The 14,385-nt window shown below is 45.0% G+C and overlaps 1 protein-coding gene across 9 annotated transcripts in view; it reads left to right on the top strand.

Annotated features, from left to right (window-relative positions):
- Positions 1 to 14,385, top strand: part of dnajc6 (DnaJ (Hsp40) homolog, subfamily C, member 6) — a 73,349-nt gene that overhangs the window by 2,251 nt on the left and 56,713 nt on the right. For 3 of the 9 annotated variants that reach the window (XM_071346237.1, XM_071346230.1, XM_071346228.1), the window contains exon 1: positions 5,671 to 6,203. The exons of 2 other annotated variants lie outside the window; for them this stretch is intronic. In XM_071346237.1, the coding sequence (XP_071202338.1) occupies positions 5,999 to 6,203 (205 nt within the window). In that variant the 5' untranslated portion in view covers positions 5,671 to 5,998. Of the gene's footprint in view, positions 1 to 5,668; positions 6,204 to 14,385 lie in introns of those variants that run through there. 4 more of the 9 variants (XM_071346229.1, XM_071346227.1, XM_071346233.1 and 1 more) reach the window with 3 other exon arrangements.

Here is a 14,385-nt window from a genome sequence, read left to right as displayed (position 1 = left end):
AGTAAGTTAATAAAGGTAGTAGTAGGCTCGGTTATAGAGTTAGATTTTTTGAATGGCTGTCATTTGTTTTTTATGTAGCAGGTTTACGATAATCTCTCCCTGTTTGTTCATATTCGCTTATCTGTCCATTATTCTGGATTATGTGGAAGTGTAGTTGTCATTGTAGTGTGATTTATTCTGCTTTTCGAACTTGGATCCCAAATAGAGTAGAGTGGGCACTCTCATCATCCAAGTGATCCCTTCTTGCATCACACAGTTCTGTGACCATAGACATAAAATAGTACCACCAGTGGTCAAAAGGTCAATGCCAGGACATTACATTGCTTTTGATGCCCAAGTCCAGTCCTCTCAGCAAGTGAGGATTGTAACCATTTGTACTGGAGACTGACTGCAGGAGTTGACTTCATGAAGTAGTGCATCTGGGGTAAATGTCTGATGTTGGGAGGTTAGCTGTCAGAGGAAACTAAATCCTACAATAGAACGGCACTTTGCATCCGGTTACGTCTGGAATAATTTCTCCTTTTGGACATTCCCTTGCCTGCTGTGCTTTCAGTCCAGGGCTCCTGTTGTAAAGGGTTTCCCAGGCCCGGGTTCTGCTTTGAGAAACCATGCAGCCCTTTAGTTGCCAGGGAACTGGGCCAAGGAAGGAAGCATGCTGGACAACGCCAAGTAGCTGTCTTGGTGTGCGTCCCAAATCGCACCCCATTCCCTATATAGTGTAATACTTTTGACCAGTGGTAGAAAAAGTACCCATTTGTTATACTTGAGTAAAAGGAAAGATACCTTTTAATAGAAAATAACTCAAGTAAAAGTGAAAGTCACCCAGTGAAATACTACTTGAGTAAAAGTCTAAAAGTATCTGGTTTTAAATGTACTTAAATGAGAAGTTTACCCAAAATCCAGAAACTCCCAAGTGATTCCATACATTGAAACTAGTTCAGTGGACCTTGCCCTCTCCCCCTCTCTCTCCCTGTAGCGCTGTACTGAAACCAGTGCAAAAACGGGTCACGTGACTCGTGACATTGCTGGATGCAGGCCTCGCTTTGCTCCTTTGCCATTGAATTCATGATTCAGAAATCAGCAAAGTGTGGACAAAATCGTTGTTTTATTGAAAGCGTATGGCCAAATTAGCTATTTTGGTCAAAAGTACTACATGTTTCGAGTCACAAAATGTGTACTTTTCCACCTAAAACAATTTAGATTTATTTTTGATAATTATTTTATGTAGCCGACTGCTAAAATACAGCTGTTGCTACTGTATGTCCATGGACTGGATCTGGAGCAGTGCCAAAATACAAATGCGCGTTTGAGAAGAGAAAGCGACAAATCAAGTGCGCGGAGGTATGTAGCCCAGTCTGACTCTTGAAGTTTGCGGTGTTCTTATTGTGTTAGTACCATTGCATCATATAATGTAGACATAGAGGCATAGGTGCTCTACAGGTTAGCATATGTTCCCTATATATTTATGACAGCTGAGGTTGAGAGACAATAGACATCGTGTCACCTTTATTTGCAGAATAGAATACTCCAAAACATTGTGATAAATAAACATAGGCTATATAGTGTTTCGGGCTAATATGAAAACATAAACCCACTAACAGTCCCGCTCTTAGAGGTTGATCATAAGCGATCATTCAATAAAGTAAAGTTGCCACTTACTCGTTAGATAACTGTCCATTTGACCCAGGTGAAACAGGGATGCGTCTCCAATTCGTTTTTTTTGGAACATGGGACCAAAAGGGCCGCAAAATCCCCTTGGTTGCAAAAGCAAACTAACTGCTCCTCATCATCATTACGTTCCTCCATTTTTGTAGGAATTGTAGTCACATGTTTGAATTCTCTGCAGCACAAACATTCCTAATTTGCAGCATTGGAGCACAATTGCCACAACTGCACCACCAGTCTGTGTTGATCCTGGGGATGGGTTGGGGGCTGTGATTCAGCTACTGCTGCAGCACCAGTCTGTGTTGATCCTGGGGATGGGTTGGAGCTGTGGTCCAGCTACTGCTGTAACACCAGTCTGTGTTGATCCTGGGGATGGGTTGGGGCTGTGGTCCAGATACTGCTGTAACACCAGTCTGTGTTGATCCTGGGGATGGGTTGGGGCTGTGGTCCAGATACTGCTGTAACACCAGTCTGTGTTGATCCTGGGGATGGGTTGGGGCTGTGATCCAGATACTGCTGTAACACCGGTCTGTGTTGATCCTGGGGATGGGTTGGGGCTGTGGTCCAGCTACTGCTACAGCACCAGTCTGTGTTGATCCTGGGGATGGGTTGGGGCTGTGGTCCAGATACTGCTGCAACACCAGTCTGTGTTGATCCTGGGGATGGGTTGGGGCTGTAGTCCAGCTACTGCTGCAGCACCAGTCTGTGTTGATCCTGGGGATGGGTTGGGGCTGTGGTCCAGCTACTGCTACAGCACCAGTCTGTGTTGATCCTGGGGATGGGTTGGGGCTGTGGTCCAGATACTGCTGTAACACCAGTCTGTGTTGATCCTGGGGATGGGTTGGGGCTGTGGTCCAGATACTGCTGTAACACCAGTCTGTGTTGATCCTGGGGATGGGTTGGGGCTGTGGTCCAGATACTGCTGTAACACCAGTCTGTGTTGATCCTGGGGATGGGTTGGGGCTGTGATCCAGATACTGCTGTAACACCGGTCTGTGTTGATCCTGGGGATGGGTTGGGGCTGTGGTCCAGCTACTGCTACAGCACCAGTCTGTGTTGATCCTGGGGATGGGTTGGGGCTGTGGTCCAGATACTGCTGCAGCACCAGTCTGTGTTGATCCTGGGGATGGGTTGGGGCTGTAGTCCAGCTACTGCTGCAGCACCAGTCTGTGTTGATCCTGGGGATGGGTTGGGGCTGTGGTCCAGCTACTGCTGCAGCACCAGTCTGTGTTGATCCTGGGGATGGGTTGGGGCTGTGGTCCAGCTACTGCTGCAGCACCAGTCTGTGTTGATCCTGGGGATGGGTTGGGGCTGTGGTCCAGCTACTGCTGTAACACCAGTCTGTGTTGATCCTGGGGATGGGTTGGGGGCTGTGGTCCAGCTACTGCTGCAGCACCAGTCTGTGTTGATCCTGGGGATGGGTTGGGGGCTGTGGTCCAGCTACTGCTGCAGCACCAGTCTGTGTTGATCCTGGGGATGGGTTGGGGCTGTGGTCCAGCTACTGCTGTAACACCAGTCTGTGTTGATCCTGGGGATGGGTTGGGGCTGTGGTCCAGCTACTGCTACAGCACCAGTCTGTGTTGATCCTGGGGATGGGTTGGGGGCTGTGGTCCAGCTACTGCTGCAGCACCAGTCTGTGTTGATCCTGGGGATGGGTTGGGGCTGTGGTCCAGCTACTGCTGCAGCACCAGTCTGTGTTGATCCTGGGGATGGGTTGGGGCTGTGGTCCAGCTACTGCTACAGCACCAGTCTGTGTTGATCCTGGGGATGGGTTGGGGCTGTGGTCCAGATACTGCTGTAACACCAGTCTGTGTTGATCCTGGGGATGGGTTGGGGCTGTGGTCCAGCTACTGCTGCAGCACCAGTCTGTGTCGATCCTGGGGATGGGTTGGGGCTGTGGTCCAGCTACTGCTGCAGCACCAGTCTGTGTTGATCCTGGGGATGGGTTGGGGCTGTGGTCCAGCTACTGCTGTAACACCAGTCTGTGTTGATCCTGGGGATGGGTTGGGGCTGTGGTCCAGCTACTGCTGCAGCACCGGTCTGTGTTGATCCTGGGGATGGGTTGGGGCTGTAGTCCAGCTACTGCTGCAGCACCAGTCTGTGTTGATCCTGGGGATGGGTTGGGGCTGTAGTCCAGCTACTGCTGCAGCACCAGTCTGTGTTGATCCTGGGGATGGGTTGGGGCTGTGGTCCAGCTACTGCTGCAGCACCAGTCTGTGTTGATCCTGGGGATGGGTTGGGGCTGTGGTCCAGCTACTGCTGCAGCACCAGTCTGTGTTGATCCTGGGGATGGGTTGGGGCTGTAGTCCAGCTACTGCTGCAGCACCAGTCTGTGTTGATCCTGGGGATGGGTTGGGGCTGTGGTCCAGCTACTGCTGCAGCTTCGGTGTCTAGAGGGGCTGCGGCCATCTGAAGCTCACTTTGCCTAAATTCTTCGTCTGCATACTCACACTCCAAACAATACAGTTCGACGAGACCATCAGCGCCCCTCAAGTAGTTTTCTTCATCACTCGCGAGTATTTAGTCATCAGACATATTTGTAACTTGTTGTTTATTTATATAACTAATGTGTAACAATGTCTTCACCTCCAAAAAAACTTGCATCTGTGAATAAGGGCCTAACGTGCAGTTTCTACACTTTCAATAAAACAATGAATTTGTCCCCACTTCGCAGATTTCTGAATCATGAATTCACTGGTAACGGAGCAGAGGGAGGCCTGCATCCAGCAATGTCACGAGTCACGTGACCCATTTTTTGCAGCTGTTTCAGTACAGCACTACAGTGAGAGAGAAGGGGGAAAGATGGCAAACTCCACTGAACTAGTTTCAATGTATGGAATCACTTGGGAGTTTCTGGATTTTGGGTAAACTTCTCCTTAAAGTACAGTGGTGGAAAAAGTACTAACTTGTTATACTTGAGTACAAGTAAAAAGTTAAAGTTAATGCTATGCATCAAAACTTATTATATTAAGCAAAGCAGACGGCATAATGTTCTTGTTTTTTTAATTTACGGACAGCAAGGCACACATTCCAACACACAGACATCATTTACAAACGCAGTATTTGTGTTTAGTGAGTCCACCGGATCAGAGGCAGTAGGAATGATTGATAGGTGTGTGAATTGTACAACATTGCTGTCCTGGCTGAGCATTCGAAATGTAACGAGTACATTTGGGTGTCAGGGAAAATGTATGGAGTAAAAAGGTACATATTTTCTTTAGGAATGTAGTGAAGTAAAAGTTGTCAACAAATATAAATACTAAAGTAATGATACCAAAAAAAAGGACTAGTGATACTTTCAAGTATTTTTGCTTAAGTACTTTACACCACTGCTTTTGACCATTGGTCATTTTGACCAGAGGTCTATGGGCAATATGGTGCCATTTGTGGGATCTCTTTTTGTGAGGGCTGGGGGGGATCGCCTGGGGCTGGGGGGAGAGTCGAGATCTTCAACTGATTGAAGTGCTCCCCCTCCCTGACAAAGCACTATGCTGTCGTACAGTGCTGACTAAAATACTTCAGCACTTTAATTCCTTTATTATCCTCCTGTGGAGGTGCTATACTGTATAGCCTACAGCTGGTCCATACATGGGTCGAATTAAAGCCCCTTAGCAATGGAGACTGTCGCCTATGTAGATTATAAGAAACTGAAATCATATCAAATCAAAGTTTATTTGTCACGTGCGCTGATTACAACAGGTTTAGACCTTACAGTGAAATGCTTACTAACCAACAGTGCAATTTTTAAGTGTTTTGTATTGTTAATTTAACCCTTATAATTAGTTATGAAGATATCTTGTTAACTACTGTAGGCTGTTAAAATACGTTATTAGAAATAGATATGTGAATATTTTCGTATAGAATAGAATCCTGTGTAGGATATCCAGTGGGCTATCATCACATCAGCCTATTCATCATGAATGTATATTTTCTGACAAATATTACTGCTTTGTAAATAAATAACTATGAATCAGGCAATCAGGCGATCATTTAGTCACCTACTGCCGGCATGGTATTGTCAGGATTGGCTTGGAGCTTGGAGCCAGCATAAAGCCGGAAAGGACCCTTTAACTCAACCGGGACTGGCAGCCAGAGCAACCGTGGATGTTCGGTGTAGTGAATGCGGACCTGATGACAGCGTCCTGCTCTTGATATCCCGGAGAGAAAAAAATCAGGGAGAGACGGTGCTGGAACTACTAACACATATCTGGTGGATTATTTCTAAGAATATATCTGAGATTTATCGTCCAGAATATGTGCATTCACGCCATTCAGTAGCTGTTTTTGTCTTTTTTAAATGTAATTCTCAAATCCACGGCGCAGTGCTCATGAGATGAGCCTACTGGGTGGCTATAAGAAAAAGCCATGCAGTTATGATGGCTATGAATCTTTACAGTTGGTCGATAGCAGCGGAGGCTTCAATAACGGAGGAGGGAGACGCAGCGGAATCGGTGGAGGCTTGGTATCAGCAGCAACCCTAGGAGGACCGAAGGCAGGCCCACTGCGGGAGAACGACTGCAGCACCATGGACAGCTCAGGTAAGCGGTGGGTCTCCATGGGAAGCGGTGTGGCTCACGCGCAGCAAGCAAGGCCAAGCTGGAGATAATGCCGATCTGTTGCATGCGAGGCAGAGCACGCCTGTCGCTGTGTGATACTCCCTGAAATATATTTAATTTGAATAAGATCAGTGTAAATAGGTTAAAATAGATTATCTAGAAATGTCTGTCTTAGTGTTTCCGTGCATTGCATCATGTAATCGTGGTGTCTCCTTATATTGTAGCCTATATTGTTCTGATTTCATTTTTATTTTGTGTGAGTAGAGCTGATCTCATCATAGCAGTGAATAGCAGTAATCTCATGTTAAGTCTTTTATTAAGCTACCAATATTTTAATAAAACTTAAATTAACGTAATTGAACATGCACACATTATGATTAGCTTTTGGAGAAGTCATTAGCCTAGTGGGTCTACATAGTCCCTATCAATCATCCTGATGTGGTGTAGCCCTAAGACTTGATTAACAGTGACAGTAATAGACAGCTTGACAATAGCTAACATGGCAACAACAAAAAAACACTAACCCAATAATACTCTATCCTTCCTTGTGCCTTTTGAAGAAGTGTATGTAGGGAATTTCCTGCATACAGTTGTCTGTATGTCATGTGGCCATTGGAGATTTAAAAAGCCACAGTTCATTGTCAGTGAGTGAGTGGTAGTGTTGTGAACAGGGATATATCAACCAGGGCCCATATTCACAAAACACAGCTTAGCAAAATTTAAGAAGCTTCTTAAGAAAAAAAATAAGTTCATAAAGTAGTTTAAGTGCAATTCCTCAATTGCACTCCTCTATCTTAAGATTGAATGATTTTCTTAAGAACTTCCCAAATATCTTCTTACAAATCGTCTTAAGATGATTGTTGCTAGGCAACCGTTTTAGCTAGCTATCTAGCTAGCAATGGCAATCATGTTAGCATATTTCTTACTGAGATTACTGTTCTAAACATGTTCTTGGGTTTAAAATAATCAGTACTGAAACTTTCAGAGGAAGTTTGTGAGTCAATTAAACAGTTCAATTGCTTTCATGAGCTTTTTCTCTCACTGCCCTGAGTTTAAGACAACGGTTTAGCTATTTTGGAATTAACAACATTTCCAATACATTTATTTTCAACAATCTAATTTGTGGTCCTCCTGAGTGGCGCAGCGGTCTAAGGCACTGCATCGCAGTGCTTGCTGCATCACTACAGATCCTGGCTTGATCCCAGGCTGTGTCGCAGCCGGCTGCGACCGGGAGACCCATGAGGCGGCGCACAATTGGCCAATCGTCATCCGGGTTTGGCTGGCCAGGTTGTCATTTGGCACATCGCGCTCTATCGACTCCTGTGGAGGGCCGGGCGCAATGCACGATGACACATCGCGCTCTATCGACTCCTGTGGAGGGCCGGGCGCAATGCACGATGACACATCGCGCTCTATCGACTCCTGTGGAGGGCCGGGCGCAATGCACGATGACACATCGCGGACAGATAGCCTTACATTCCCCTGCAAAATGTCTTGATAAACTTGGGAATTCATTTTTCCGTCGATGATAGCAAGCTGTCCAGGGCCTGAGGCAGAAAAGCAGCCCCAAACCATGATGCTCCCTCCACTATACTTTACAGTTGGGATGAAGTTTTGATGTTGGTGTGCTGTGCCTTTTTTTCTCCACACATAGTGTTATGTGTTCCTTTCAAACAACTAGTTTCATCTGTCCACAGAATATTTTGCCAGTATGTGGAACATCCAGGTGCACTTTTGCAAACTTCAGACGTGCAGCAATGTTTTTTTTGGACAGCAGTGGCTTCTTCCGTGGTGTCCTCCCATGAACACCATTCTTGTTTAGTGTTTTACGTATCGTAGACTCGTCAACAGAGATGTTAGCATGATCCAGAGATTTCTGTAAGTCTTTAGCTGACACTAGGATTCTTCTTAACCTCATTGAGCATTCTGCGCTATGCTCTTGCAGTCATCTTTGCAGGACAGTAGCAACAGTGCTGAACTTTCTCCATTTATGGACAATTGGTCTTACCATGGACTGATGAACATCAAGGCTTTTAGAGATACTTTTGTAACTCTTTCCAGCTTTATGCAAGTCAACAATTCTCAATCTTAGGTCTTCTGATATCTTTTTTGTTTGAGGCATGGTTCACATCAGGCAATGCTTCTTGTGAATAGCAAACTCACATTTTGTGAGTGTTTTTTATTGGGCAAGGCAGCTCTAACCAACATCTCCAATCTCGTCTCATTGATTGGACTCCACGTTAGCTGACTCCTGACTCCAATTAGCTTTTGGAGAAGTCATTAGCCTAGGGGGTTCACATACTTTCCCCAACCTACGCTGTGAATGTTTAAATTATGTATTCAATATAGACAAGAAAAATACAATAATTTGTGTGTTATTAGTTTAAGCTATTAAGCTATTATTAATTTGTCTATTGTTGTGACTTAGATGAAGATCAGATCAAATTTGATAACCAATTTATGCAGAAATCCAGGTAATTACAAAGGGTTCACATACTTTTTCTTGCCACTGTAAATCTGAGACACTTCATTGAGTATGATATATCACATTTCGTCTGGTATGTATTCATTTGTGGAAGTCCTTTACCCATTTCGTATAATTTGTTACGAAAATGTAAAATATTTTATGAATTTGCAAAACGTATCACATGTTACGAATTTTAGCTAGGTGGCTAGGTGTGTAACATTAGCTAGCTCGTTAATATTAGGTAGGCTTGGGGTTAGGGTTAGGTTGAGCAGTTAGGTTAAAGTTAGGATTAGGGGAAGGGTAAGCTAAAAGGGTTAAGGTTAGGTGAAGAGTTAGCTAACATGCTAAGTAGTTGCAAAGTAGCAAAACAATTGTAAGTAGTTGAAAAGTTGCTAAATAGCTAAAATGCTATGTTGTCCATGATGAAATACGAACTCTCAACCTTTGGGTTGCTAGACGTTTGCATTATACGCCCACTCTCCTTTTGTTTTTGCCTTAAGTAACCATCTGTCTTATGAAACCATATCAAATGTAGCATATACCTAATGGAGTGTCTCAGATTTATGTATAGAATAATACGAAATGCTCTGAGACCAGGTTGGATATATCCACAGCTCACTGCAGTGCACTGAAAGACCTGGCCTTAGGTACTGGATCTATCTGAGCTGAGGGGAAGTGTACGATGGGGAGGGGAGAGGAGAGAGAAGGGAGGAGAGGGGAGGAGGGAGAGGGGGACATAGACATCTGAGTGTCAGGTGAGTCTGCCTGCGCTGGCTGGCTGGCTGTATGTGGTCTGTATCTCCTGCTCCCTCTGCTTCTCTGTGTGTCTGTGCAGTGTAGCTCAGTACACATCAGAGCTCTGCAGACTCCCATCTCCATCTGGTCAGTCGTGTTTGGCAGGCAAGCCAGCACACAAGCAGACTGAACGACTGACTGACCAGCTGACACAGAGGCAGACACAGAGGCAGACACAGAGGCAGACACAGAGGCAGACACAGAGGCAGACACAGAGGCAGACACAGAGGCAGACACAGAGACAGGTGGATAGACATGTTGCAGCTAAGTAGTAGGTGTTTGGTTAGTGGTTAGGGTCTGAGACTGCATTGGAGGTTTTCCCATTGTCTTCCCACATAGCAGAGTCTATGTTAGGGATAGGTAACGCTCTTCCTGGAGTGCTGCAGGTATTGTAGGATTTTGTTCCAACTAGGCACCACATCTGACCAACTGAGCTAATTGATCAGTTCAGTGATTGCCTAAATTCAGCACACCTGGTCTTCCAGGTGATGCGGCACTCCAGGACCGGGGTTGCCTACCCCCGGTCTATGTACTGTAAATCTCCAGTGTGTTTGAAAGGAATTGGTGAGACCACCAGGCACCATCAGCGCACCATCAGCTTAGCATCAGAAAATGTATATTATGTGAGAAATTTCCCATTGGAAATGCAAACTTCCCCATCTCCCCAACTCCAGGGCAGCGCTCTTACATTAGAGCTGTTTTATTGACATTAAGTGAATAATAGATGGCTGGATGATGTCACTTCAGTCCGCTGTAAATATTTAAGTCTTAAAGGAAAATTGTGCATCATACAGGGATGATTTCTGTATTTTGAAAGTTACATATCTTGGAAACTTGATTACTGACAAGCAAAACATTTTGGGACTTTGTCAACAATGGACTAATGAAACAAATGGCAAAATATAGTTTAGTATTGTGCATATCTGCTGCTATATCAATCATGTTTTGTGGGTGTGTATCTCCCACATAGTCAGTATTGATGCCAAGCTGCCTGTCCCTTCCAGACAGATTAATCATAGACTCTTATCAGCAGCATCTATAATAAAGAGCTTAGAGCCTGTTTGTTGGGAAAGTTCCTGTTCCTGTTTGACCCACAATAGAGGTCCACATGTCACTACTGCAGTACACAGGCCTGTCTGTCTGTCTGTCTGTCTGTCTGTCTGTCTGTCTGTCTGTCTGTCTGTCTGTCTGTCTGTCTGTCTGTCTCTCTGTCTCTCTGTCTCTCTGTCTCTCTGTCTCTCTGTCTGTCTGTCTCTCTGTCTCTCTGTCTGTCTCTCTGTCTCTCTGTCTCTCTGTCTGTCTGTCTCATTCACCCTGCACCGGATAGAAGATATAAAGGATGAAGGTTGGGACTGTTGAAGGAGAGAGAGAGGCACATTGAGACTGTGTCTGTATTGATCTCCCTGACCGGGGCCAAGTCTCTTTCTGGGCCAGCGGCTCTCTGACTGGGCCTTTCTCTCACATCAGAGGTGCCTGACTGGAGCAGGGAGGATGGAAGGATGAACAGGAGGAGAGTGAGAGGGGGGCGTTTTGGTCGGGGTTCAGAGAGCAGTAACCTACTATAAGGGATGGCTGTGGAGGAGGCTTTGAAGTGTTCCTCTAGCATTAAAAGAGGGACAAGCGGACTGGTTAAATAGTCTGAAGGAGGATGCTAAGTAATGTCCAAGAAGTACAATGAGTCTTAAAGCAACTGTCCAGTGAAAACCTCACTTTTAAAAGTTAATATTCTGTTAACTCATACCCAAATAATGTTGTTGACTCGTATTCGTGGCCAGCGCATAAATTGGAGGCAAAACACTTAAAAAACCTTACAAACTTGTCTCTCAAATAGACTGTTTCAAAAATGTTTGCTATTTCTTGCATATATCCTGCCTCATTGCCTGAGCTGGCCAATCAGCAGTCTTTTAATGACCAGAATACACCCACACCATTCTGTTGTTGGGGTATGCCCACACCATTCCAACACAGAAAAGCTGCTTTTAACATATTTAATAATTATTTTTCGAAGGAAAAGTATTTCACTAATTTTATAATTACACTACATGACCAAAATCAAATCAAATCAAATGTATTTATATAGCCCTTCTTACATCAGCTGATATCTCAAAGTGCTGTACAGAAACCCAGCCTAAAACCCCAAACAGCAAGCAATGCAGGTGGCAGGGGTAGAAGCACGGTGGCTAGGAAAAACTCCCTAGAAAGGCCAAAACCTAGGAAGAAACCTAGAGAGGAACCAGGCTATGAGGGGTGGCCAGTCCTCTTCTGGCTGTGCCGGGTGGAGATTATAACAGAACATGGCCAAGATGTTCAAATGTTCATAAATGACCAGCATGGTCAAATAATAATAATCACAGTAGTTGTCGAGGGTCCAACAGGTCAGCACCTCAGGAGTAAATGTCAGTTGGGTTTTCATAGCCGATCATTGAGAGTATCTCTACCGCTCCTGCTGTCTCTAGAGAGTTGAAAACAGCAGGTCTGGGACAGGTAGCATGTCCGGTGAACAGGTCAGGGTTCCATAGCCGGAACAGTTGAAACTGGAGTATGTGGACACCTGTTTGTCAAACATATCATTCGAAAATCATGGGCATTAATATGGAGTTGGTCCACCCTTTGCTACTATAACAGCCTCCACTCTTCTAGGAAGGCTTTCCACTAGATGTTGGAACATTGCTGTGGGTACTTGCTTCCATTCAGCCACAAAAACATTAGTGAGGTCGGGCACTGATGTTGGGCGATTAGACCTGGCTCGCAGTCGGTGTTGCAATTCATCCAAAAGGTGTTCGATGGGGTTGAGGTCAGAGCTCTGTGCTGGCCAGTCAAGTTCTTCCACACTGATCTTGACAAACCATTTTTGTGTGGGCCTCGCTTTGTGCACGGGGGCATTGTCATGCTGAAACAGGAAAGGACCTTCCCCAAACTGTTGCTACAAAGTTGGAAGCACAGCCGCGAAGTAATAGGCCAAACAAGTTCACAGAATGGGACCGCCGAGTGCTGAAACACGTAGCGTGTGAAAATCGCAACACTCACTACCGAGTTCCAAACTGCCTATGGAAGCATCGTCAGCACAATAACTGTTCGTTGGGAGCTTCATGAAATGGGTTTCCATGGCCGAGCTGCCGCACACAAGCCTAAGATCACCATGCACAATGCCAAGCATCGGCTGGAGTGGTGTAATGGCTTGCCGCCATTGGACTCTGGAGCAGTGGAAACGCATTCTCTGGAGTGATGAATCACGCTTCACCATCTGGCAGTCCGAACGACTAATCTGGGTTTGGTGGATAACAGGAGAATGCTACCTGCCCAATGTAAGATGGTGCCGACAGACATGGAAGCTCTTCTAGCTCCTAAGCAACTTTGCAGTATTTCGTTTTTTTGTGTGTTATATCTTACATTATTAGCCCACAATGTTATTTTGTGTAATTACATACAGATGGAAATAAATCTTGGATATCAGAACGGCGGTAACTCACCAGCATTATGACCAGGAATACGACTTTCCCGAATTGGATCCTTTGTTTTTACCCCGAGGGCAACTGAACTTATCCCAGAGGCTGCTCCAAGATGCTGCCGGCAGAGAAGAGGTATTCGGAATGGACTTCTAGTCTGACTCAGGAGACGTGCACACCATCCACCGCTTCCGAGGATATTACTCGCTAATGTTCAGTCTCTGGACAATAAAATAGACGAGCTCAGGCCGAGGAACTCCTTCCAGAGATACATCAGGGACTGTAACATACTCTGTTTCACCGAATCATGGCTCTCTAGGGATATACTGTCCCTGTCTATACAGCCAGCTGGGTTCTCAGTACATTGCGTAGACAGGAGTAAAGAACTCTCCGGGAAGAAGAAAGACGGTGGTGTATCTTTCATGATTAACTACTCATGGTGTGATTGTGATAACATACAGAAACTCAAGTCCTTTTGTTCACCCAAGCTAGAATACCTCACAATAAAATGCCGACCATGTTACCTCCCAAGATAATTATCTTTGGTAATAGTCACAGCCGTGTATATTCCCCCTCAAGCCGATACAACAACGGCCCTCAAGAAACTACACTGGACTTTATGCAAACTGGAAACCACAGATCCTGAGGCCGCATTTATTGTAGCTGGGGCAAATCAGATCACGACTCCATTTTGCTCCTCCCTTCCTATAGGCAGAAACTCAAACAGGAAGTACCCATGCTCAGGTCTATTCTGGTCTGACCAAATGGAATCCATGCTTCAAGATTGTTTTATTCACGCGGACTGAGACATGTTCCGGGTAGCCTCTGAGAATAACATTGACATATACACGGACACGGTGACTGAGTTCATCAGGAAGTGTATAGGGGATGTTGTTCGCACTGTGACTATTAAAACCTACCCAAACCAGAAACCATAAATAGACATACAGTTGAAGTTGGAAATTTACATACACTTAGGTTGGAGCCATTAAAACTCGTTTTTCAACCACTCCACAAATGTCTTGTTAACAAACTATAGTTTTGGCAAGTCAGTTAGGACATCTACTTTGTGCATGACATAAGTAATTTTTCAACAATTGTTTACAGACAGATTATTTCACTTATAATTCACTGTATCACAATTCTAGTGGGTCAGAAGTTTACATACACTAAGTTGACTGTGCCTTTAAACAGCTTGGAAAATTCCAGAAAAGGATGTCATGGCTTTAGAAGTTTCTGATAGGCTAATTGACATCATTTGAGTCAATTGGAGGTGTACTTGTGGATGTATTTCAAGGCCTACCTTCAAACTCAGTGCCTCTTTGCTTGGCATCATGGGAAAATCAAAAGAAATCAGCCCAAAAATTGTAGACCTCCACAAGTCTGGTTCATCCTTGGGAGCAATTTCCAAATGCTTGAATACCACGTTCATCTGTACAAACAATAGTACGCAAGT

The sequence above is a fragment of the Salvelinus alpinus genome, chromosome 16 (assembly GCF_045679555.1).
Source record: "Salvelinus alpinus chromosome 16, SLU_Salpinus.1, whole genome shotgun sequence".
NCBI classification, from domain to species: domain Eukaryota; kingdom Metazoa; phylum Chordata; class Actinopteri; order Salmoniformes; family Salmonidae; genus Salvelinus; species Salvelinus alpinus.
Note: the sequence above shows the minus strand (reverse complement) of the source record. Positions and strands in the feature narration are given on the sequence as shown.